The 24,492-nt window shown below is 37.0% G+C and overlaps 1 protein-coding gene across 6 annotated transcripts in view; it reads right to left on the bottom strand.

Annotated features, from left to right (window-relative positions):
* Positions 1 to 24,492, bottom strand: part of LOC125351537 (amyloid beta precursor protein) — a 198,353-nt gene that overhangs the window by 68,687 nt on the left and 105,174 nt on the right. For 2 of the 6 annotated variants that reach the window (XM_048346367.1, XM_048346366.1), the window contains exons 7-9: positions 14,399 to 14,566; positions 12,090 to 12,146; positions 1,662 to 1,795 (exon numbers count right to left, since the gene is read on the bottom strand). In XM_048346367.1, the coding sequence (XP_048202324.1) occupies positions 1,662 to 1,795; positions 12,090 to 12,146; positions 14,399 to 14,566 (359 nt within the window). The remainder of the gene's footprint in view (positions 1 to 1,661; positions 1,796 to 12,089; positions 12,147 to 14,398; positions 14,567 to 24,492) is intronic. The other 4 variants (XM_048346369.1, XM_048346370.1, XM_048346371.1 and 1 more) reach the window with 2 other exon arrangements.

Below are 24,492 nucleotides of genomic sequence, written 5' to 3'. Positions count from 1 at the left end.
CTACCCAGAATATTGAGATCTGGAGATTGAGGTGCAAAGCCAGCCAGGAAAGAAAAGTCTACAACAGACCTATCTCCAGGAAGTGGAGATGTGGCTCAAGTGGTAGAATGCCACACAGTACTTAGAAAATGTAGAGTAGAATGGTCCAAGATCAGGGGTTTATATCTACCAGATAAACATTTAAGTGTCTGTGTTAAGTATGACAAAAATTTGTCAGTCTAATTTATATCAGAGAATACTAACACTAAAATGATGAATGCTTTTTTCATGCACTTATGTTTCTTTTTATATTTTCTTCACATTTAACTTTGTAGAATGCAAGGTAGAAAAGTGACTGGCAAATAATACATATTTGCTGAATGACGGTGCCTGAATGAGACTTTTGAGAAAGGGCTAACATTCTCTCTATTGTCAAACTTTAACACAACACTCACTGCCTGGTCATGGAGATAGCTTAAATTGTAGCTGATATTCTATCTAGAAGAATCATGTTTCAGACACAAGTGCTTTTATGATTTAATAAAAAAAATCTGCTAAAAGAAAAACAGGGCTTATATTATAGTGTAGTATAAAGAGTCCTGGGCTGGGAGCAAGAAATCCTTCTGTTGCAAACATCATCTCTGTGTTTACAGAGTGACGTTGCTTTGTGCTAGAGTAGAAGGCCATTTCTTGAGTATTGAGTTTATTGTCAATCACTATGACAAGATGACAAGATGAAATGCAATGATCACTACTGTTCCATCCATCCATCCTCCATCCATTCCTTCAACATTCATCATCCATCCATCCATCCATCCATCCATCCATCCATCCATCCATCCATCCACTGTCTGTCTGTTTACAGACATGAGCTAGCTTGTAGCCCATGTTATTCTGGAACTCACGATAGGGCCTTAAACTCTGGAGCTCATCTTGTTTCTATCTTTAGAGCAGCTAGGACTGCAGGTATATTCCACTCAACCAGACAGTTTTAACTTGCTATAGATACCCTTTATTTATTTTTTGCAGTTTTAATTTTTAAATTATTATTAGATTCCTTTTATAAGAAATGGTAGGTTTCAGGTTGTAACTAATATTTAATACAAAAATACTTGTTTTTTAAAAAGATCTTTTTTTCTTTTTAAAAAACGTCTTATAAAGGTGATGTACTGAAGGGTTACAGTTTTCCAAGTCAGGTAATACTTACATTTAAGAAAGATAATTTTAATGGATTTTAATTTATAACATGGTGGTTACAAATGCTACATATGTGCAATGTAATAAAATGGAGTACCTTTCTTTTCTTTAAATAAATCTTATTGTTGGTATTTAAGCTACACAGTATATCATGATATTCACACACACATATGAAGTAAATTAATTTTATGAAACAAATTAACATGTCCATCTTCTCTGACCACTAAGTTCTTTTCTTTACCTGAGAGAATGCTGTAGACAGTTTACAAAACCCTCCCATATCTGTTATACCTGGGACTTTCCTAGGTAGTATGGTTATGAAAATCTCACAATGGGTATCCTCATGAAAAAAAAATTACAAGTTAAAATTTTTCTCTCTTTCTTTAAAGAGGTCTAGATAAAGCCACTGGAGCCCTGGGGAGACTGAGGCAGAGGTGAGTCCAGATGTTTGGACATTATAGCATGGACAGAGGAATGAGGTTTACCTGGGACATTCTCTCTCGGTGCTTGGCCTCCAGCCTCTCTTTAGCTTTCTGGAAGTGGGCATGCTCATTCTCATCACCTGGTGTCTCCAGATACTTATCAACAGCATCAGGAGTGCTGGCGGCTGTGGTAGGAACTGTAAAGTAGAAAGGAAGGAAGTTTGAGAAGAATAACAACATGCAGAAGGCCAAATTTTCAATCACTTCCCAGGACAGAGAGAGTTTAGTTAAAGGCATACACAGATGTTAAATGCAGTTCAGAAGAACACCATCCGATATTTTGCATCACAGGATGAGTTTTACCCCATCCCAGTGGTGGGTTATGGGAAAATTTTAAACAGCCCATTCCACAATTGGAGCATTACGAAACTCTTTGCCACGAAGGCATGCATTGAGCTGTTGGTGCTTAATTTGGCCATGTTTTCTCATATCCATATGCACTACTAGTTCACTGTCTCTGTCATCGTGAAACTAATAAATTGTATCACCAACATACACGTTAAACAGAAACCAAAGAAATCCGAAAGTCAAGTTACTGCTGAATAACTACCCCTTCCACATCAATGCAAATTCTGTGTGATGTCTTTTAGATAGCTTCATTACAAAGTAGCCTTTCATGAGTGTCTGAAAAACTATGAAATAGAAATGTAAATGTCAATAAGTGCATTTTTGAAATCATAAAAGGAACTCCTGCCTTCACAAATTTGTCATGAGTCTACAATACATTATTCTACTTGTCAAAATAAAGTGATTTCCTATTTTAAATTCAATAATGCTAAGAAACATGTGCATTGCAACTTACATGGCTGTGAAACAGAAGAGAGTACTTATAAATAAAAAAATGTTTCTACCCATGAATAGCAAAGTATGATGCTTATAAAGTTTTCCAAAAGATTCATAAGAATACAAAGTATTTAGGTATTAAGTATTAGCTTAAAAAGAGAAAAAAAAGCAGAAGAGATTTTAAATTAAAGAATACATTTTTCCTCTCCAAATGAAAAGCTTCCATTATCTTCTTAGGTCAAATCAATTTAAGTACTTTATTGGAAAGATTCTGAAATATCATCAGTGCTCAATGCCTTTTTCACTCTTCTTATCTAATTACTTAAGTCTTATCCTTGGGATGTAATATCTCACACAGACCTTGAATGAGAAGAATTTATGGAAGGCACCTTAGCAGCTGATATCTCAACTTATCTGTATTTTTTGCACGGTTAAGAAAACTATCTGGAATCTTAATCCAAAGATTTCAAGATATTAAATGAAACCACAGGCATTTAAAAAAATTTTCTGCTAGATAGCAATACATTCTATTTTAGAGACATATTCATTTTGATTTCCTCCCCTCTACATTCATCACCAATTAAACATTTCTCAAAAATATAAAAGTAACTGAGATGTATCCATACGTTGAGTTTAAGTAGAAGGAAGGGGGAAAGAACGACTTATTAGAGTTGTCCCCATTCTCTGTGTAATAAAAAGAAAATGGCATTCCAACTTACCTGACATCAAAGAGGAGAGAAAGAAAGGATCACGCCCAAGTTAACAATAGACACAGCTGAGTCTGAATCTTAGTTCTAACTTTAGGCCAGCTGGGACCAGGGCAACTATAGCATTGTACATGCTTTAACAAATGGAGACAACACATAGTACAACATAATAGTGAAAGAAGATGCCACACTATGTGTAAGTTAAGCCATCTTAGAAAGTGTACCACACAGGGGACTTCATACAGTTAGTACCATGCCCATTTCCCATTTGTTACATATTATTAAGGTCTTATTGCTCATGCTAACCATGGGAACACCCAACTATTCAGTTACTTTTACTTTCAAATCCATTTAAAATGACTTATACACAGGATCATGAAGTGTCATCTGTAGGACAAGTAACATGTATACATTTTTCTTAAATGAAAATCATATGTACAATCCACCTGAAATATTAAAATAAGTGGAGTAAGGTCTTAATTTGAAAGACTGAAAAATAAACTTCAATTTGAAACTTTTTTGTGAAACAAAAATTTCAAAGGTACTTCTTTGCATACCTCAAGTAAGTCTATATCCAAGTATTTTTTAGTTTATCATTTTCCCAATTGAACTGGAGGTACTATTTATCATCTTAAATTTGTTTCATATGGTTTTAATCATTTTTCTCATTTTTTTGAGTAGGATACAAACGAGAACAAGTAAAACTAGAAAATAACGTAAAAAACATTCTTTTGGTATAATACAATCCAGCAGAATGATATAATTAGGCAAATCATGATTTACATTTTAAACAAGTGACAATGGAATGATGTTTGACACATATGGATTGAACAGGTAGCCATCTGGCTGCAGCCTTAACCATCGCATAGTTTGTTACATAACATTAAGATCAAAGTTTTCAATCTCTTATGATTGGTATATTTTACAGCTTTCTCCAGTTTCTCCCCCCACCTTTTTTTTTCTTCCAGTCCTGGGGCTTGAACTCAGGGCCTGAGAACTGTCCCTGGCTTCTTTTTGCTCAAGGCTATCATTCTACCACTTGAGCCACAGCGCCATTTCTGGCTTTTTCTATATATATATGGTGCCAAGGAATTGAACCCAGGGCTTCATGCATGCTAGGCAAGCACTCTACCACTAGGCCAAACTCCTGGCCCCTCCGGTTCTTATCATGTGCTTATTATGTGATGGACAAGAAATAAAAATGCCATAATCTGAACCTAAATTGAAATGTAGCATTGTATTACAAAGAATAAAAGGATAATCAAGAAATAAGCATCTGAAGTATGTTTAATACTATTAGAACTAATTCAAGAATCAAATCCACCATAGAAATATTTTAACATTTTTTTCTACTATATTACCAGCTCATTCCACTTACCCAGGTATATTTCTATGAGGGTTAATTTTATGTGACAATTTAACTGGACTACAGAGTGCCCAGGTGAGACATTATTTCTGAGGGAGGGAGCTATTTCTGGATGAGAGTAACACTTAGGTTTGCACACTCAGTAAAGTATGCTGTCTTCCCCAATGTGTCCTGGGGCTTGAACTCAGGGGCTATGTGCTGTCCTTGAGCTTTTATTGTGCTCAAGGCTAGCACTATACCACTTGAGCTTTAGTGCTACTTTCAGCTTTACTGGAGGGAAGAGTCTTATGGAATTTCCTGCCCAGGATGGCTTTGAACCAAGATCTCCAGATCTCAGCCTCTTGAGTAGTTAGGATTACAAGATAACAATACCTGGTTTATCACTTGGCATTTTACCTCACTGCTGGTGTTCTACCACTTGAATCATACCTCCACTCTAGCTTTTTGCTGCTTAATTGCAGATAAGAGTCTCAAGATTTTCTACCTGGGATGGCTTTGAACATCAATTCCCAGGACTCAGGGGTAAGCCAATAGTGCCTAGATTGCTCCTAGTCATAACATTCTACATCACTATAGCTCAGAAGCAATGGAACCATGAACTGAAACCTCTGAAAACATGAATCAAAATAAATATTTATAATCTTAAGTTCTTTTTCCCACCCAGTATTTTGTTACAACAATGGGAAGCTGACTAATACAACAGGGAAGTCAGAAGTATGGAAGAAGTGGGAGTAGGAGCTCTCCTGTGGAGAGACCATGCTGACTTGAAAAGGCTTGTTCCTGTTCCTCCATCCAATTAATGTTACAGCTCCTACTACAGGTGACACATAAGGGACAAACCGAGGCACTTGCGTGGTGGTGTTAAGTTCTATAAAGATAGACAATCAACACACACACACACACACACACACACACACACACACACACACACACACACACATAAACAAGAAGAAACAGTACATGACTAGTACCCTGGATAAGAAACAGGGTTAAGGAGGATGAAGGTATGGTAGGATGGCAAAGAGAAGATATACTACAGCTACGAGTAGGGTTCCAGGCCAGGGCCTTAATTGCAAAAGTTGTATGCGAATAATTCTCACTCAACTGTCAAAAGAACATGACAGGCAGGTGCAGAAACTAACAAGGGAGCCTGAAGAGGAAAAAATGCCAGGCAAATTCCAGGATGAGCAACAGAGGCCAATTGTGGTCATATCTGAGCCAGGAAAAAGCAGAGAAAAAGCAGGAGCAGATCATGTATGGGGATGAAGCCAGAAGGACTTGAGGAGGAATATGTGCTATCACATGCTTTGAAAGGATCAGCATAGGCTAGCTACAGGACAAAAGCAGAAGACAACAAACCTTCATAAGAGTAGAAGACAAAAACAAGGATGGCTCAGACCAAGGTGGCTCTCCTGAGAGGTCCCACACCCCACCTTTGTAGGTGGAAAGGATATAGATGTTTTTTTCCCCTTCCTCTCACAATAAAATGTCTTCCATAGCGGAACACTATAGGAAAACTGCTTTATCATGTGGGTGAGGGATCATTTCAACTGTAATAAAAATACAGCAGTGCTGTAACGATGTTTGCATTTCTGTAATGCCTGCCTGGCATTGACTTTCCTCACAGTGGTGGGGAATGGGTTTGTTTTATTAATGGACCTTGCTCTTGGATTTGATGCTCCTCTTATGATATAACCCACCATCACTGGGGACGCTTGCCCAGAGATGCATCCTAATACTTGTAGTTCCCCTAAGAAAACCTTATTACTTAAAGAGAAAACTACTTCAAGATGAGACAAAACTTGTAATATTTTCAGGATGTGGGTGAAATGGACTATTTCCCATCAGAAAGACTCTGTAAAACAAATCAACAAGAACAAAGGCACTTCCCCTTAATGTGCCCTTGATTTACCTTGGATGCCCCTAACATGCCCTTCAATCGCCAGCCCAATCACAGCTGGCAAAGAACACTTGCAATATGTTGTGTGTGGACATAAGGTTATAAAAATGTAATCTGTGCAATGTTTAGTCAAGCTACATTTCTTTTTTATGTCTATGGACATGTACTAATGTGAGGGTGTTTGTGAGATATGTCAAATGAATGTGAAAGAATAAATGCTGCCATTATTTTTATATCTACATTCTCTACTTATTCCAAGGCACCAATACTTCAAAGCAATGAAGTAAAAAATCTACAAAATATGTGTGAAGTAACAGAAAGAACAACTGGCATCCAGAGTGTTTTATCTTTAGGTTATTGTTTTCCTTGTCCAATTGTGGAAGCGACCTTAAGCTTCATTACTTGTGGCTTGTAAAGAAGCATTCAACAGAGGAGTTCAGAAAAATCAAAACTCTTCACATTGTCTACTTTCCTAGAAATTGTAGCAGGTAAAGGACATGGAACTTTAACCTCTATGAAAGTCTTGTGAATAAGACTAATTTCATTTTACCCTAGCTTTCCAAACTTTTCTTCTTCATGTATGTAACTCTATATGGCAACTTAATTTAATCACAAACCTGAGTCTAATCCCATCAATAAATCCATGAAGTATTGAATACAGACAACTTAGATTACTTACTTTGCTAGTGTCTTGGCAAAATGATTGGCTTAAGCACTAGCACATCTTGGATTCAAAAGTAATCGTATTAAACCAGGGGTGGGCTTGCTGGCTGTTTCCTTTCTAGAATAATGATTTATGGGAGCACCAGAGCTGTGTGTATTAATTTCCTTATTCTCTGTGCTGCTTTCATGCTGAAACTGCAGAGTTAAGTAGTTATGAGAACAACCACAGAGTCTGCAAAGCCTAAAACACTTACTGTCTTGTATAGAAAAGCTTTGTCAATTTCTTTAATAAAAAACAACCACTTAACTCTCCTTCACCAAATAGCTAATGGATAAGGCACATACATAATAAGTATCTTTAATATTCAGAGTAAATGGCCCTACTTTTAAAAAGAAAAAAAGCTATTCTGCTAAGCAATTTACCCTCTTTTTCATATTAGAGTTTCTCACTATTACAGCTTTAAAGGAAGCTTTTTATCTTTTTGTCTAAGCATTTCTGATATCAAAGATTTGGCTTTTCATATTTGTCAGTCTGATAGATTTTTCTGGCACTGATGTGACATGTAATTTAATGCACCACATCTTTAAATAATTATTTTTAGTAATGTTTGGCAGTTTTACAAAACCATAGTTCCATGATTGATTGGTACTACAGAAAGTGCTAACAGGAACTATTATCTGCCCTTTTATGATCAGAAAAGCAGGAGCACAATTAAGAATACAAGTTCAAATATGACCATAGACTAAATGATCTAGGCAATAAGATAGGCTCCAATTTAAGATGACTAGAGACTGAGTTAAGTGGTACATTCCTTTCAGTGCCTGAACAGTGAATGATCTACACTGCACAGGTTATAAATTTCAGAGGGAATTTAGAACTTAGGGGTAGGTATTGGTTTGACTTCATCTAGTAAATGCTGTAATATATGACTAGTTTGATATGCTGACTAATTAACCTTAACTCTCCCTCAATCCTTTCTGGAGCCAGACCAAAACATTTTCAAAAACATGGTCTTAAGGCCATGAACATAAACCTGGGTACAAGTAACTACTGTAGCAAGAATAAAGAACATTTCTACCATGGCTGCTCTCCAGTATAGGTTGGGATTTCAAAATAACAAGATGAAAACAGAGAAAAGAAGTGGTGGTACATGGTTGAATGACACATTTCCAACCTATAGAGTTGCTGTTATATGCTCTGCTCACAATAGCTTTCATTAGAACAGAGAAACAGTTAAGATCCCTAATGCTACAGTCAGAACAGCCAGCACCACATATCCTTTATCACATAAGTTCTGAGAAGGACGATAATAGTTTAACAGGATAATGGTCTAATAAATTCAGAACCAGAAATATCTGCTTACATTTCAAAAAGGCCTTCAGTTTCTGATATCTATACCTATAATACCAATCTAGAATGAGGTCTGAGTCAGAGATTCTGAAGTAGTGGTCACTTCGTTACTCCATCCTACCTCCATACCAGATACTTAATAAAGTCTGGAGACATTTTCAATTATCACAGCTGGACAATGTCATATGAGGGACAAGGACCGAAGATGTTGGTATGCATCCAATAGGCACAGGACAGTCTCCCACAACAATAAACTACAGGAACCAAAAAATGTCACGCTGAGATATTTTGAGGCTATGAAACCTTGGTCTGGACATTGCCAGTGGAAATGAAGGAGGGGTGGGCCATCCTTCGGTCAGACATCCAGGATAGTTAGATTCCCCATGGGGCAATCAGCTGACTACAAATTGGCATGATGCTCTTTGTGACATTCATCAGCATTAGGAGTTGGTCTGTTTGCTTCTATTTTCTGTCTCATACCTCCCACTTCCTTAGGAATATTAGCTGGTCAAACAACTATTTTTGTACCCAATTCTTTCTACAACTATATTAGAACATTTATTTAAAGATCTTTTTCTCTACTGTTTTGAAGTAATTCCTGGATTTATTCATTACTCTCTCCAAATGTCTTGTTTATGTTTCAAGTAATTCTCTTTGAAACAATGGAATATTATTTTCCCCCACCTGTATATTTCTCATCCATTTACAGTAGTGGCTGACTTCCAAGATAACATCTTTTTTGCAAGTCAGTACAGAACTTACATCTGCCTTTTCTTTAGCATGTATTTCCTAAAAGCTTCACTCTGTTCAAGACTTGATTGAGCGTCCTCAACAAAGCTTACTTACTACCATTATAGAAAATGGGTTCTATGCAGGTTAAGTAAAACTCAACTATGGCTTAGAAATTTTACCCCATATGTACTGGCCATGGATCATCCTTGTTCTGCTAAAGAGAAGAGATTTATCTTCTGTTATGTTTTTCTGACACATTTTCTTTCCTGATGCTTCTGAGCCAATGAAACAGCATCTTAGAAACAAAATCTGAAATTGGCATTTAAGGTTTCACGTAGAATACTTCTTAGATGAGATCTATGGGGGTATTACTAGAAAATATAATCAGGTTTTCATTTTTGAGGTAGAAACTAGTCAGTAAATCATATAATTTATATAATAATTTTACCATTTACAAATAGTGTTTTGCACACTGAGTGAAAGTTTTACAATGGCCTAATATCAGAAACAACTAAATCGCAGTTGGGTGACGGTGGCTCAAGCCTGTAATCCCAGCTACTCAAGATGCTGACCCTTGTAAGGCTGCCTATCACATCCTAACACCTGTAAGAGTTTGAAGACAATTTAAGCAGAAAAGTCCACAAGATTCCATCTCCAATTATCCAGAAAAAACCTGAACTGGAGGTGTGGCTCAAGAAATAGAGAGCTAGCTGAGCAAGCAAGGCATGTACATGTTCCAAACTAGTTCCTGGTTGAAAAAAAAAAAGAGAGAGAAAAGGAAGGAAAAGGAAAGAAAGGAAACAACCAATTCTCCTACAATTCTTTATCCTATAAAAAGGGTTTTAAAAAAAATCAAAATCCCTGTTTTTTCGTGTAACGATAGGTCTCATCTTCCTATTTTTTATCTATCGTATTTGTGGTTTAGATTAATCTATGAGAACAAAATCCAAAATAAATGTGTCCCTAGAATTTCAATGATTTGGGCTGGGAATATGGCCTAGTGGTAAAGTGCTCAACTTGTATACACGAAGCCCTGGGTTCGATTCCTCAGCACCATACATGTAGAAATAAGCCGGAAGTGGCGCTGGGGCTCAAGTGGTAGAGGTTTAGTCTTGAGCAAAAAGAAGCCAGGGACAGTGCTCAGGCCCTGAGTTCAAGCCCCAGGACTGGCAAAAAACAAAACAAGCAAAAAAAATTGCAATGATTTTCAAAATTGGTTTTTAGGACAAAGACTTAATTCTAGATTTTCTTGGTTATAGTACTAAGTAGTCTTGACATGAAAATTATTATACCCATAATGTAGTCCTAGCATATACTCTTGATAAGCACAATCTTATATTAACTCAAACAAAGAGTTTTTTCTACGTCATTTCACATGTTTTTTGACTAGAAGCAGCTCAGACTGGACAACCTTTTAAACCAATCACCTTAGCACAAAGAGGAACCATCCAATTAGCCCACAATTGTTGACGGAGCAAAGTGTAAACACAACTTGTCCAATCAAACATATAAGCTCACCTTCCAGCTGGGTTCATTTTTTTTTTCTCTGAAAGCAGTCTGCTATCTGCATTTGACCTTCAGATGACTATGACTTTTTCCATTCGAATGTGCAGCTTTGCTATAAATAAGACTGCATAGCTGCACTGGCTATAAATAACTAGAAATTATATGCTTTCTCCTGTCTGTTTGTACTAGCATTGCAAAAACCCTTCACTTGCTGTGATTGAATAGTCTCTGTAGGTAGACAAGAAAATATAGCTGACAAAAATCACTCCATCCTCCAGAATGGAAGGGTGTCAGGATTAGCAAGTAGGTAGAAAAAAATGACTGAGGAAGAAAAGTTATGAAAGAGAGTTTCAGCCTCTGTTTGGAGAGTGTTCTTGAATGTATTAAATGCACAGGTTTCATAAGAATAAATTTACTGAATGATAATATTAACTTCCATGAATTAATAAAAAAGGAGAAATGCAATTCTTTAATAGGCTGCAAGGGTATAAAATGAACACAATGGTAAAAACTATTATCATTTTTTAAAATGCTGGGTAATACATATAATTTATTAATGGCTGCTATTTATTTTTTTCTTTCATTTTTTTGTTGTCAAAATGTGATACATAGGGGTTACAGATTCATATGAAAGGCAGTGAGTACATTTCTTGTTCTACTTCTTACCTCCTCCCTCATTTCCCCCCTCCCCTCCCCCTTCCCCTCTCCCCACAAGAGTTGTGCAGCTGGTTTACACCAAATGGTTTCTAAGTGTTGCTTTTTGAATGGATTGTCTTTTTGTTTTTTGTCTCTCGAATTTGGTATTCCCTCTCCCTTCCCCAGTTCTATTACCCATATCGGAGAATATCCAGGGTACTTGGATGTAGTACAGTGGTAGTGAGGGTACAATGGCTGCTATTTATATTAATGGCATTTAGAAAAAACATGTTAGCATTCTTCATTTCAGTATGAAGGTGGTGGTTCTGAAATCAAAGTAACTTTTTATTTTAATAGTTGTCTATCAGGTAAAATTGAATATATAAACACAAATTATTCTGTGGGATAAAATGCACAGATATTAAATATGTGTGGGATGGAATGAGTTGCTAATATATAAGGAGGTCTCTTACTGAATCATGACATGTCAGGAAATAAAAGTAAAGCCAAATCCAACAACAAATCATGGGTGTATAATATCTAACTGAATCATACAAAATAAAAGGAAATTGTTCAGAAGTAGAAGTAGCTGAATCCATACTCTCAGCTCCACCTCTGCAGTTGTCTAGCAAAATTAGAAAGCATTATAGGCAAGGCAATGGAAATATACAGTTCCCTAAAGGATAGATGTTCAAGAATCACAAAACCATGCAAAGGTATAGATGCTGAAGTTATTATCTAGCCATGCAATGTAGCCCTCCCCTCCCCCAAGTGAATGACAACATACGTTTAACAGCATCTTGGGGCAGAGGTTCTTGGGTGGTCTTGAGTAAACTTTGGGACACTATGGAGAAAATAAGAGAACATAACTAAAAACAAAACAGAAATGTGGGAATGATGGCTGAAACTCAGATGATTACACTGACCCAAAACAAAGCCAAAAACATAAATTAAAAACCTTTAAATTATAAACAGAAAGTTAAATGAAACCAGAGTAAACATATAAACAAATCTAAACTCTATTTTCACCAGAGCTTAACATCTTAGAAAGCTGAATGTTCTGTCTCTCACAGGACATAAAATAACAGGTTAGGAGGATTTCTTGTGTCTATTCTCTTCCTAGTACCAAGACTCATCCGTTTTCACAGTATCTCCAGGTCTTTCATCCATTCAAAGGGCAAACTTTGGCTCTTGGCTCAGCAATGTGATGAGTCTTTATTCCCTACTTAAACCAGTCTGCTCATATAACTGACCTTTAGCCTGCAGTGCTAAGGATTGAACTGAGAGCCAGGTACCTGCCAGGCAAGCACTCTATCACTGAGTTCACCCCTAGTACTGCCTTAACTTTTTCTACACATTAGTCTGTAAACACTCCCCTTGAAATGTAAGTACTGCTCCATTACCCTGTACATCCCTGTTGAGAGTATCTACTCTTTGCAAATCTCTCAGTAAAGTATGTAAAACCACAGACTTTCTCACTAATCTGTGGTACCTATTGCTTGCTGCTCTTCTAAACTGACCAAATGGAAAGGACATCAGGGGATTGTTGAAATGGGTTGATGGAAGGGGGTAGGGCAATTTCCAACTGTTGAAGCATATTCATCACTGATAATAATTAGGAACAAATGTCTTATTATAAATATATGTAAACAATAGTCCAGAAAATAAATCCACCTCAGATTAAGGAGGAAAATGTTGGAAATCTGCCAACAAATTTCTTTCAGCAGCTAAGCCATTGTAACAAGAGCCTTTTGTTGCAAAGGTTCCAGGCAATGGAATCCCCCACAGTGTTCCAAATCACCTGACCTAATTAACTTCTTTGTTTGAAACTGAAGATGGGGATCATTTGAGCTAGAATGTGCACTCATCCAATCAGAACCAAGAAAAAATAGCTTGGGTTACCAGCTTCTACATTTGTTTTCACAGGAGAGAAGTGGAGTCATTTCACAAGCTATGAAGGCAGGAATTTTCCATTAGATTTTACTTAGATACTAGACTTCTTCCCAATGGAATTTCACATAGGAATAGTCTTTTTGTTGTTCTGCTTAATCCTAAAATCTACCTGGAAAATAGTTTACATAATCTCCAGAAATCCAAAGCAGGAAATGGTGGCTGCCATCCTTGCAAAACTAGGCAGAAAAGGCTGGTGTCTCTCAAAAAAGAAATGTACAATTAGGCTTCATATTCTGTTTATTATTAAGTCGAGTAGTAACTTCTAGAGCAGTTCAAATATCCTGCTTATGAAAAAAAATTTAAATGGGGATTTAATTTAGGAGACTATTAACAAAAGTAGAAGTCCTAATTTATCTGGTATATTACTTCTTCAAAATTAACTCTTCAAGGAAAAATTTCACTTTGCATTTACATGACCATGACTGCCTACATTTGTATCCCAGAGCTACAGAAAACTTAATGCACAAGAAAAAGATCTCACAAATAAACTCCTCTGAGCCATGTGTCATAAGCAGTTTCTGATGGTAAGAACTTCCTTCTCCCATTTCCAAGAGAAGAAATGAAAACTAAATGTTACAACTGTCTGTGTACTAAGTTCAGGGCTGACATGGGGTCCTTTCACCCTTTGGCATTTGAGGTTGCAAGATCTCAGTTCAATCCTACTACACCACAATCAAAGACACATGTCATGATAACATAATCATATTTGTCACAGCAATACACAGTACTTTATCAAAGGAATGAAGCGTTGGCAGCCAAGCTTCCAGTGTGACATTGCTTTGGCATTTGATTTACATGCCTACACACACAAACACACATGTACACACATGGACAAATAGATATGCATTGCCAGAAAAGGCTGCAGAAGACAACACAGCCATTCTAGCTCTGTTTTAAAGAGAAGCACTCAAGTGTCCCTGCAGATCATACTAGGAAAAGATCACATCCAAGGACATGCTTTATTAGAGACAAGAGGAGAGATGTGCTCATGATCAAACATACCGTGGATACTGAGCAATTAGAGTGTGGTTAGTGGTAGCGACAGGCCCATTCCCAAGGACCAGGAAAATCAATCGGTTACAAGAGCAGAGTCAGTGGCGAGAAAGGCGAAAGGTGGCCAAGCTAGAGGAAGGATCCACTTACTGACGCTGCCACACACGGCCATGCAGTACTCTTCTGTGTCAAAGTTGTTCCTGTTGCCGCCACATCCACCGTAAAAGAACGGGGCGCACTTCCCTTCAGTGACATCAAAGTACCAGCGGGAGATCATTGCTCGGCATGGCCCCGTCTCGGCTTGTTCTGAGCACACCTCTAATCAGAGGAGACGTGGGGAACCACATTTAGCATGAAAAGGCACTGTCTGGTAGTTCATGTACATATGTTTACTTGTCTTATGCATTAGTCATTCCAGTGGTAAAACTTGTCCTGGACTGATTAGGCCACCATCTACCAAACCCTTACTGAGGAATTGAGCCATTCACCATGACTTTAGAGACACTCTGATCAGGCTTGCTGAATGGGGCTCAGTAGTACCTGAAGGGTTTTGGCTAGAGGTGAGTTTTTTTTCATGGATTTTAAATGATGGAAGGTGTCAGCACATTAACATACTTCTCCATTGTAAGAAAGACACTTTTCTGGTAATTATGAATCCTATTTCACTAAACACAATCATGTAAAATTAGACACATAAGCTTGAACTGAAGTCTTATGACAAAGCTTACTTAAGCTCCAAATACAGGCTGAAATACCAACAAATGACAGAAACAGCTGCACACAGTAATGAAACCAATGACTCAGTAGGATGGGTGTTAATTTGTCACGGAAATATCTAGAAGGTGTCTTCTGCTGGCTAGCCTTTAAAAAACACACACACAAAAAACTGAAGTGTGCTAGTTCTCTAAGGCTATCAACTACATCTGCCATTCTAATTATACCTGACCCAATTCTCACATCTCTTCAAGATGAAAGGTTATTTATGAAATGCCACCTCAAGGTGACTTACTTGTGAAGTAAAATTTAGGCTAATCAGTGATTCCCATATTGGTGTTTGTAGTGAATGAACACCCAAAGAACACCACTGTGGTTGTTCCTTGGCCTTTGTTTTCTCTTTGCTGTGAGAATAAACTTGTTCTTCACTGAGCTGCCTGTGTAGTCTCAGAAACAATATAACATAAATAAGTGTAAACTAGGAATAAGGCACGTTCTGTCTTGGAAAGTAAGTGGAAGTGAGTTTTCTTAGTGAGTCTGAGGATAGAGATATGTGCATACATTGTTGTTTTTTTCCAGAAGTATACACACACACACACACACACACACACACACACACACATACACACAGAGCATTTGCACTGTAGCAGTTATTCATTCCCATGGTATAATTACTTCCACTATTGGTATTTCAGCCACAATGGTTATAGTTCACAAGATGTATTAATATTGCAATAATTGCCTTTAATGTGCTACTAGGAATTGGCTCTTTTCCAATGAGAAGAAACAGGAAAACAAGTGAAATAAAGGATTGTGTGAGTTTTTCAAAATTATCTTGGTCTTGGGCTTGAATAAAATACAACACAAATCCCCTCTGCTGGTGGCCTTCGCAGGTTTCTCTCACACATTTTGTCACTGCTCACATATATTCTTAATACATGGAAGAAAGGTTTTCTTTTTCAGCTCTTCATTCCTTTATCAGTGACCCAGTTCTGCACACTATGGAGGTCAGAAGATGCTACTAGAGGCTCCTTTTCAGAGTACACGCTAAGACTGCCATGCCTGGACCTATTTGCAGATTGTGGACTCCAAATTTGAGCTTAGCAAGAAACTCTTGTATAACTCTAGCAGATATTAGAATCTGAGAAGCTTGTTGAGTGTCAGGCACGAGCCTGTAATCCTAGCTACTTGGAAGGCAAAGGTGTGGGGATCTCAGGTTGAGGTTAGTCCTGCATAACACTTCGTGAGACTATATTCCACATTGACTAGGCTGGTGGCATGTACCTCTTAACCCAGCTACTGGGGAGGCACCATGAGGACCACAGACCAGGCATGCTTGGAAAGAAAGTAGGACTTCACCTCATAAATAAACCAAAAAGGGGACCCACGTCATTGCTCAAGTGGTAAAGCATTTATTTGTCTTGCAAGAGTACTGCCAATGGTAGAAATTTTTTTGAGAAGCATCGCGTCCTGTCATATGTTTTTTGTTTTTTGGCCAGTCCTGGGCCTTGGACTCAGGGCCTGAGCACCATGCCTGGCTTCTTCCCGCTCAAGGCTAGCACTCTGCTACCTGAGCCACAGCGCTCCTTCCATATATGTGGTGCTGGGGAACTGAACCGAGAGCCTCATGTGTAGGAGGCAAGCACTTGCCACTAGGCCATTTCCCCAGCCCCCTGTCATATGTTTTAAATGTAGTAGAAATGTCAAAATTTTAGGGATACAAGATTTTTAACTACATTCCAAAAGGATCAAAGGGGAAGAATAAGAAAACGTTGTATAGGTTTTAAATTAATAGAGTCCACATGTATTTGGGAAAGGTAAAACAAATAGTGGAGAAGTAAGATTGAAATAAACAACTGAAAAACTTAACCAAAACAGATCGCCTATGCATATTTGTTCTACTCTGAAGTTCTGTTCTGTTTGAAGCAACATCAAAATAGCTTCAATACTTTTGATTCAGATCCAATATTGAGATGGTAATTCTTACTCTTCACAATGAAAACAACAAACTCCTCAGAAATGTGAATTCAAGTGGTATCATTCTCATAACATGCCTGATTATTAGAAATGTCAAAGCTTTTATTTTTAATTGTCTCCCCCTCCTCCTCTTTCTGTCTTTCTGAGGCAGGATTTGGAAGTATGGTACTGGTGTTCCATGTCCCTTTCTAAGAGAGACCGAGTGTCCTCTTCTCCAGCCTAACTGACTTATTGTCACAAAGTTCCCTAACAGAGAAGAGCCAGCAGATTGAAGCAGAGAACAGTAGTGTCCTTGATTATGATAATTGCCTGAACCACCATTTGCTGCTTTACAACAGTAAAATGGGGAAGAATGAATTTCTTAGGGAAAGACTAAAAACTTAAAACTTGGTAATAAATCAGTTTCCTTCATTTTTCCCCCCACTGTATTACACTGGCAAATACATACATGCTGCCAAGCACGGCAATGCATACCTGTAAACCTTAGCACTTAGGAAAGTGAGGTAGTCAGGGCCTAAGTTTGAGATCAACATATGCTGCACAGTAATAACTGGTCTCAAAAAAAAAAAAAAGCATATGCTATAGTTTTTCTTCTGTCTCTAAATGTAAGCTACTAGAATGTATTATTTATCTAATACTTGTTTACTCTTACAAAGTATGTATCAATAATCACATGGACTTTTGACATGTTTTTTGCTTTACTTATTCTTGTCCCATAGAAGATGTTCATATACCACCTGCCATGTACAAAATCATGAGACAGGTGACATGGGACAGTCCTAGTGGCTCACAGTGTTATCTTAGGTACTCAGGAGGCTCAGATATGGAGCTGTGGTTCAAACCCATTCTGGGCAGATAAATTTGAGAGACTCAGTTTCCATTAACCAGCAAAATGCTAGAATTGGAGGCACAGCTCAAGTGGTAGAGCAGTAGCCATGAGCAAAAAAGCCAAGCAAGCCTGAGTTCAAGTTACAGTACCTAGGAAAAAATAAAAATAAAAGAAAAAACAATCAATGCAAGTGGCTCTCATCTCTCTGATGCTCCATCTTCTGACAAATTATTTTGATTCTTTTATAATCACTTAAATGCCAAATTCTTTGCAATGCCTTAGGGGAAAACCTCTCTCCCAGACTAAGCATTTTCTTCTTTTGATGCCACCAGAGTTCTTTCCCAACAAGGCTGGATAGATTGATGCTTCCCAAGGTCTCTGTAGATATGGTGGATGCAACTATACTATTTACCTAATTCATATTTATGATGCAATGCATGGTACTGAGGAGGGCTTCAATGATGGATGAATGCCAGTAAGCCAAACAGTGTTTCTCTCGGGCTAATGATCATCACAGAATGAACATGATAATGTAATTTCACCAAGGTCAGTCAGTACATTATGCCAACACAAACATTATTTAGATCACTTTATTTAACTTGAGCATAATAGAATTAATGAGTCCACTGCATCAGTGTCTGTATTTCTCCATTTCATCAAAGAATCTCCACTACACTCAAAACACACTCTCCCCCAATGCTATGATGAAATGTAGGAGTATTATTTAGTTCAAAAATTTTCAAGTGGACATAAGTTTTAATTGCAGATGAGTGTTCATAGTAGTATTTTAAACAAAAAATAGACCTGTGCAATTTCTAAATGGCAACATACTGTCTATAAACATTTGGCCTATTATAGCAATAAATAATGAATATATCACATTTACATGTTTTATAATTTAAAATGTCACATACCTAATGAGTAGTATATATTAGTTCTCTAATGTTCTTGGAACACACGGAGAACTGGAATTTTGATGACAATAGTCTCAGTCCTGAGGTAACATCTTACTGGCCATTAGGAACTGTGTTCAGTATCCCCATGACGTCCTTCACACAACTCTCATACAGCACTCAGTATGAAGTTGGTGGTATTAATTCCCATTTTACAAAGAGAAATAGTGAGGATTAAGGTTGCCTGATTCATAAAAATAAACAGGCGTAGAGCTAGGATTCAAACCTGGGTAGCTTGTGCTCAAAAAACAAACAAAACAGTTAGTAGGCATTATAGCTAATGCCTAACATGGATGCCCTAGTCATTCTTGCAACAAATATGCAAGAACTTTAGCATCTTTTCCACACAGGAAGAACAGGTTACTTAACTAATCCAAGGCCACAAAATTATTAAAAAATTTGTTCTTCTTATACACTGTACTTGTCTGCACTTAACTACAGATACACTAAAGACACATATATAGGAAATAAATCTACATTAAAGTAATTTAACTTTATGTGCAGTACCTGAAATAGAAAAAAGTTAACAATGCTGGGAGGGGTGGTGCATCCTTGTAATCTCGGCACTCAAGAAGGCAAGGAAGGAGGACTGAAAGTTTAAAGAAAAGTCTACACAGGCTACACAGTCAGTTCTAGACCAGCCTAAAGACCATATTTCAAAAAAAAAACACCCAGAAAGAGTCAGGCATCATAATGGTTAAAGATTAAGGTCAGGAGGATAACATTGAGGCCAGCCTGGGCACAAAGTTCATGAGACTCTTTCTCTTCTCAACCAATCACTGGGCATGGTGATGCATGTTGTTATTACAGTTACACTAGAAGATATGATTAGGAGATCACAGTTTCAGGTCAGCTTTGTCAAAAAGTTTGTGAGGCCCCTTATCTCAATGAAAAAATGATCGTGGTGTTAGCGAGTTACTATCATCCCAGTAATGCAGGAAGAAGAAATAGGAAGCACTCTGTCTAAGCTAAGCAGGACAGGACCAAAAAAAAAAAAAAAAGGCTTATTTTATAAATTATAATCACAACAAAAATGGCAGAGAACATGGCTCATAGAACATAGCAGTGTGCAGTCCTGAGTTCATATCCCAGTATCAACAAACAAACAAACAAAAAAAACCTTTTTAGAAGTTTTACAGGAGATATCAAAGGATAATAAATAAACACATCCTGTAATGGCCAGACAGCGTATGTTTTTGGCTTCGCAGGCTATAGGATCTCTTTCTAAACAAGTCTGTCACAAGAATAAAACCAAGAATGGTATATAAATAAACAGGCCTGCCTGTGTCCCACACAGGGGTAGGGAAGCTTTCTTCTGATAAAGGGCCATTCGGATATTTATAATAATGTGCGCCATGCAAACTTCTCATCACTGGCAGACAGACCATTAGACCAGTGTGTACCCTTTAAAGGGAACATCTAAACCTTTAATATAGTCAATATGCAACATGCATTTGTGGGTCATACACCATAGTTTTCAAACTTTTGATTATTATTATTTGATGATGTTTGATCCCTACTAGTAAATAAAAATTCTATCGCTGCAGAAATTCTCATTGTAGACAAAATAATTAGATTAAAACATGCTTATAACAAAAGAATAAAACAAAGGATCACAAGCTAAATTAAACAATACTAATATACTATTAACACCTTTTAGGACATTAATAGTGATAAAGTTCATTCGAATAATTGGAGTTTATAAAGAAAGTAAACTACGGGTAACTTTGATGGTAGTATATAAAAAATATCCTGCTCTCTTTGAGTGCATGCTCTGGCTTTAATGCTTACCAGTTTTATGTCTGTGGTAATTTTGTAAAAAAGTTTCTCTAAGCACTAATCATCTCTGCCTTATATGGAGATATAAAATTTCTACCATACAACATAGTCATGATGATTTAAAGACAAAATCATTGCCTTAAAGGGTAAAGAAAATGGTGAGCCTGAAAATTTATACCTACAATAAAGAATTACTTCTGGGGTCTGGCATGAACTCCCAGAAAGAGAGACCATGTCTATATCAGCTTTCTTCAGACACAAGTCCTTAGCTATCAGCCACAGCCCAGTGAATGAATATGTGCTAGATAAATGAACAGAGGTACAAAAGAGTTTCTCTGAACAGGCAAAGTTAAATAAACTATTCTGTTATTTCTTACCAAGCATGCATTTAAAATAATCCTGATATCTTACATTTATAAAAAGTAATTCTATCTCAAAACCCAGACAATTTGAAAAATTCACGTCTTAAATATATTTCAGTTTCTTTCACATTGATGATGGCTTATTCCACCAGACTGATAGCTAACTTTTTCATAATTATCAAAGATGACAACATTCAGGTATAGGTGGCTCACACCTGTAATCCAAGCTGTTCAGGAGGCTGAGATTTGAGGATCCAGGTTTAAAGCCAGCCTCGGCAGACAAAGTCTTGCAAATCTTATCTCTAGTTATTCAGCAATAAGTCATAAGTAAGATGTGGCTAGCTGTTAGAGCACTGGCCTTGATCAACAAAGTCAAGCACAAGTGCAAGGCCCTGAGTTCAAACCATAACAGCACACACACATACCAAAAAAAAAAAAAGAGAAAGAGAGAGAGGGAAAAGACAATGTGCTAAATAATGTGTTAAATAATGTGCTAAATTTCCAAGAATAAATATTTCTTCTGAAAGTACGTCAGGTATCTCCCGTTTGGGGCTGAAAAATTTAAGTGGAGGGCATGGCTCAAGTGGTCCAGAACCTTCCTAGCAAGACCTTGAGTTCAAACTCTAGCATAGTCAAATATATAAAAACATCAGAAGATGGAGTATTTGAGAAAGCACCAGAGGCTTGGCTCCAGTGTATCATGCTTAGACTAGCAGTACAAGACCTTGCCTTGAGTTTAAATCCTTAGTACCATCAAAAGAAATACTATAGGGTAATCTGGACAGAAAAGTATTTGAGACACTATTTTTAAAAGAAAAGAGAAAAAAAGGGGGGGAGGCTGGAGGTGTGGGCCAATTTATAGAGTACCTGGTATACACAATGAGGCCTTGCCCTCCAACTGTCATAAACAGAAGAGAAAATTTATGACCATGTTGAAATGTGTTCTCTTAGTTCCCCCCATTCCCTGCCTACTTTTTTCAAATGTTAATGGATTATAAAAGCATTGAGTTTTTATGAGGCATGTTAATGATTTGTGTTAGCAGCAATAGGTTGGTGACAAGGAAGGGTTTTATTATTAAGGATGGTTGTAAATCACATTTACTTTCAGGAGCTGAACATTAACATTGAAATGAGATTGTAAACCTCCTTTCAGTATCTCTGCTTTGCAAGTCACTCTAGATGTTTCTTTCCAGCCCATAAAAGCAGTTAGGTCTAGCAGAAATTTCACAGAGTAAACCTGGCTCTCCATTAGGGATGAGCCCACACTCATCTTCTCCACTGACCAACTGAAGGAAATGTTCATCTCCTTTAATGTTACCATCTAGATTTCTATGTCTTCATTAGGATTAGCTAGAAGTACAAAAAGAAAAATCATAGGGACATGTTTCCGTTAGCTCCATTTACCCAAGATTTGACCAAAGTATAGCTTCAAATACAATTTTAATCTTAGATGAAATGGATGGATTTCTATTAAAGGATTGTCTACTTCTAGCATTAATTAGTGATGCTTTTAGTATCATGTTTATTGTTCTTCTTGCAATGAACAAAGGGCTCTTGAGTCACATATGTACTTGAACTATGCGCTTCCAGTCTTTTGGCTATAAGGTTGTATTTGAAATAGGGTCTCTTGCTTTTTGTTCAAGCTGGCTTTAGATGCTGATCTTTGTATATTTGCCTCCAAAGTAGCTAAGAATAGCTGACATTTCAAACCTGTACCATCAGGCCCTGCTTGTTTTTGAGATAAAGTCTTGCTAATTTTTGCCTGTGGTGGCCTTGAATCTTCCCATTTGTATCTCATGGGTAGTTGCGACTACAGTTTGAACTAATTACCTTTCACATTTACTTACCGCTTTTCCAAAGCTGTAGCCTAGAGGTATTTTAAATTATTTTAACTGCTTCTGTCTTTCTAAAGAACATAATCCTAACCTATATTTCTCTGTGTTGCATATTACTATTTACCTATGGCACACATAAAACTGAAAAATAGAAGGACATGACTAACACAGAAAATAATAAGACTACTGGAGTATGGCCTTAATTTTATGTATTATTACTGCACAAATTATGTCTCTCTTTATCTGTCACTTGAATCCAAATCCCTTCATTGTCTATAATGGTAGCCCATTAATTCAGGAAGAGATTCTGAATTCATACCTGGTGAATTTGTTACTCTCAGTTAATACTTATGCTTCCTATCTTGGCATTGAAGGCCTTCACATTCGCTTCCAAAAAATGTCTCAGCCTCTTTAATACAGGACATTTGCTGAAGCTATATCTCCCAAACATGCTATGTATCTTCCTATAGCACGTTATTGGTTTTACTATTTCTGGTTAACGCTAATGGGTCCTATAACAATATTCACCAGCAAATACCACAATGAGCCCTTCTTGTCCTACTTCAGAATCCATGGAACCTTCTCGCATGCATCCGGTAATTGTCCCTTAGTCATTGATGAGGGCTCCATGTTTATATTTCTTATGTAGCAGGTGATTTTGTATCTGTTTGCTTTGATTTCCCATTAGACATTAAAACCCATAAGGCCTAGCCAGCCTGAGTGTGTCCATGTTAAGTTCCACTTAGCTTAGCAAAAAGGGTTTATATCAAACAAATGCTCTAAATACTAAATGTTGAATAAATACACTTGAATTGTTATACAAATAACTATGTGGATGAAGATCAAAGGAGTTTGGTCCCTATTGTAATTCATAGTCATCCACTGTATGGATTTCCAGATAAAAAGTCTGAAAAAAAAATCTTTTTCCCAAGCTGCAGAAATAAGCAGTAGCAAGTTGATTTGACAGATTGACCACTGTTGCAAGCTACCCTGGAAAATGATGACTCAAGTATCTGAAGAACAGCCATTTAAGTAAAACTGACATATCCTTGCATATCTGTTTAAGTGTTAAAATGAATGACATTGAGTAGAAAATGATAAAGTCAAACAATCGTTATAGAATGACATTTCCTTAAAGAATATGTAATATTTCCATTGGATTCTGAGCTACCTAGGAAAAAATCAACTCAGAAGAATCTGTTATAACAGCTACAAATTAAAAACTTTACAAGTGAGTAGGAATGAACTTAGGTGGAAATGGGTGATTACTGGAATGATCAATTGTTCTAAGATTGGACTGGCATGGATAAACAATTAGGTTTACTAAAATTTTATTGATGTTACTGAATTATACTTGGAATGAGTATATTTTATGACATGTAAATTATCTCAGTAAAGTTGTTAAAATGCAACAAAGGAAAGATAAAAAGAAAAAAAAAACAGCGTAAAAAACTGAAGTACTTCAGGCAGAAAGCACTGCCTTAAAGCTCCTATACAACAATGGAGCTAAAATCATTACATCTCAATAAAAAAGTAAAAGGCTTCCTTTCATTTTTTTTATTAAGACAGTAAGTAGCAATAGCAAGTAATGTTTGTGAATGAACTCTAAAAGTACTAGAATTCACTAAAATTTAGGTACTTCATATTTATTTTAGTTCTAGAAGATTCTGTGACTCTGCAAACAAATGTAGAGCCTTTAAGCAAGTTGACTTGAAAAACGGACTAGTTGTTATAACATTTGGTGATTTAGGTGAACTGAATTTCATGGAGGCAAAAAGGAAGTTTTTGGTTCATT

Source organism: Perognathus longimembris, chromosome 5, assembly GCF_023159225.1.
Source record: "Perognathus longimembris pacificus isolate PPM17 chromosome 5, ASM2315922v1, whole genome shotgun sequence".
Lineage (NCBI taxonomy): Eukaryota > Metazoa > Chordata > Mammalia > Rodentia > Heteromyidae > Perognathus > Perognathus longimembris.
This window is presented reverse-complemented; position numbering and strand designations above follow the sequence as displayed.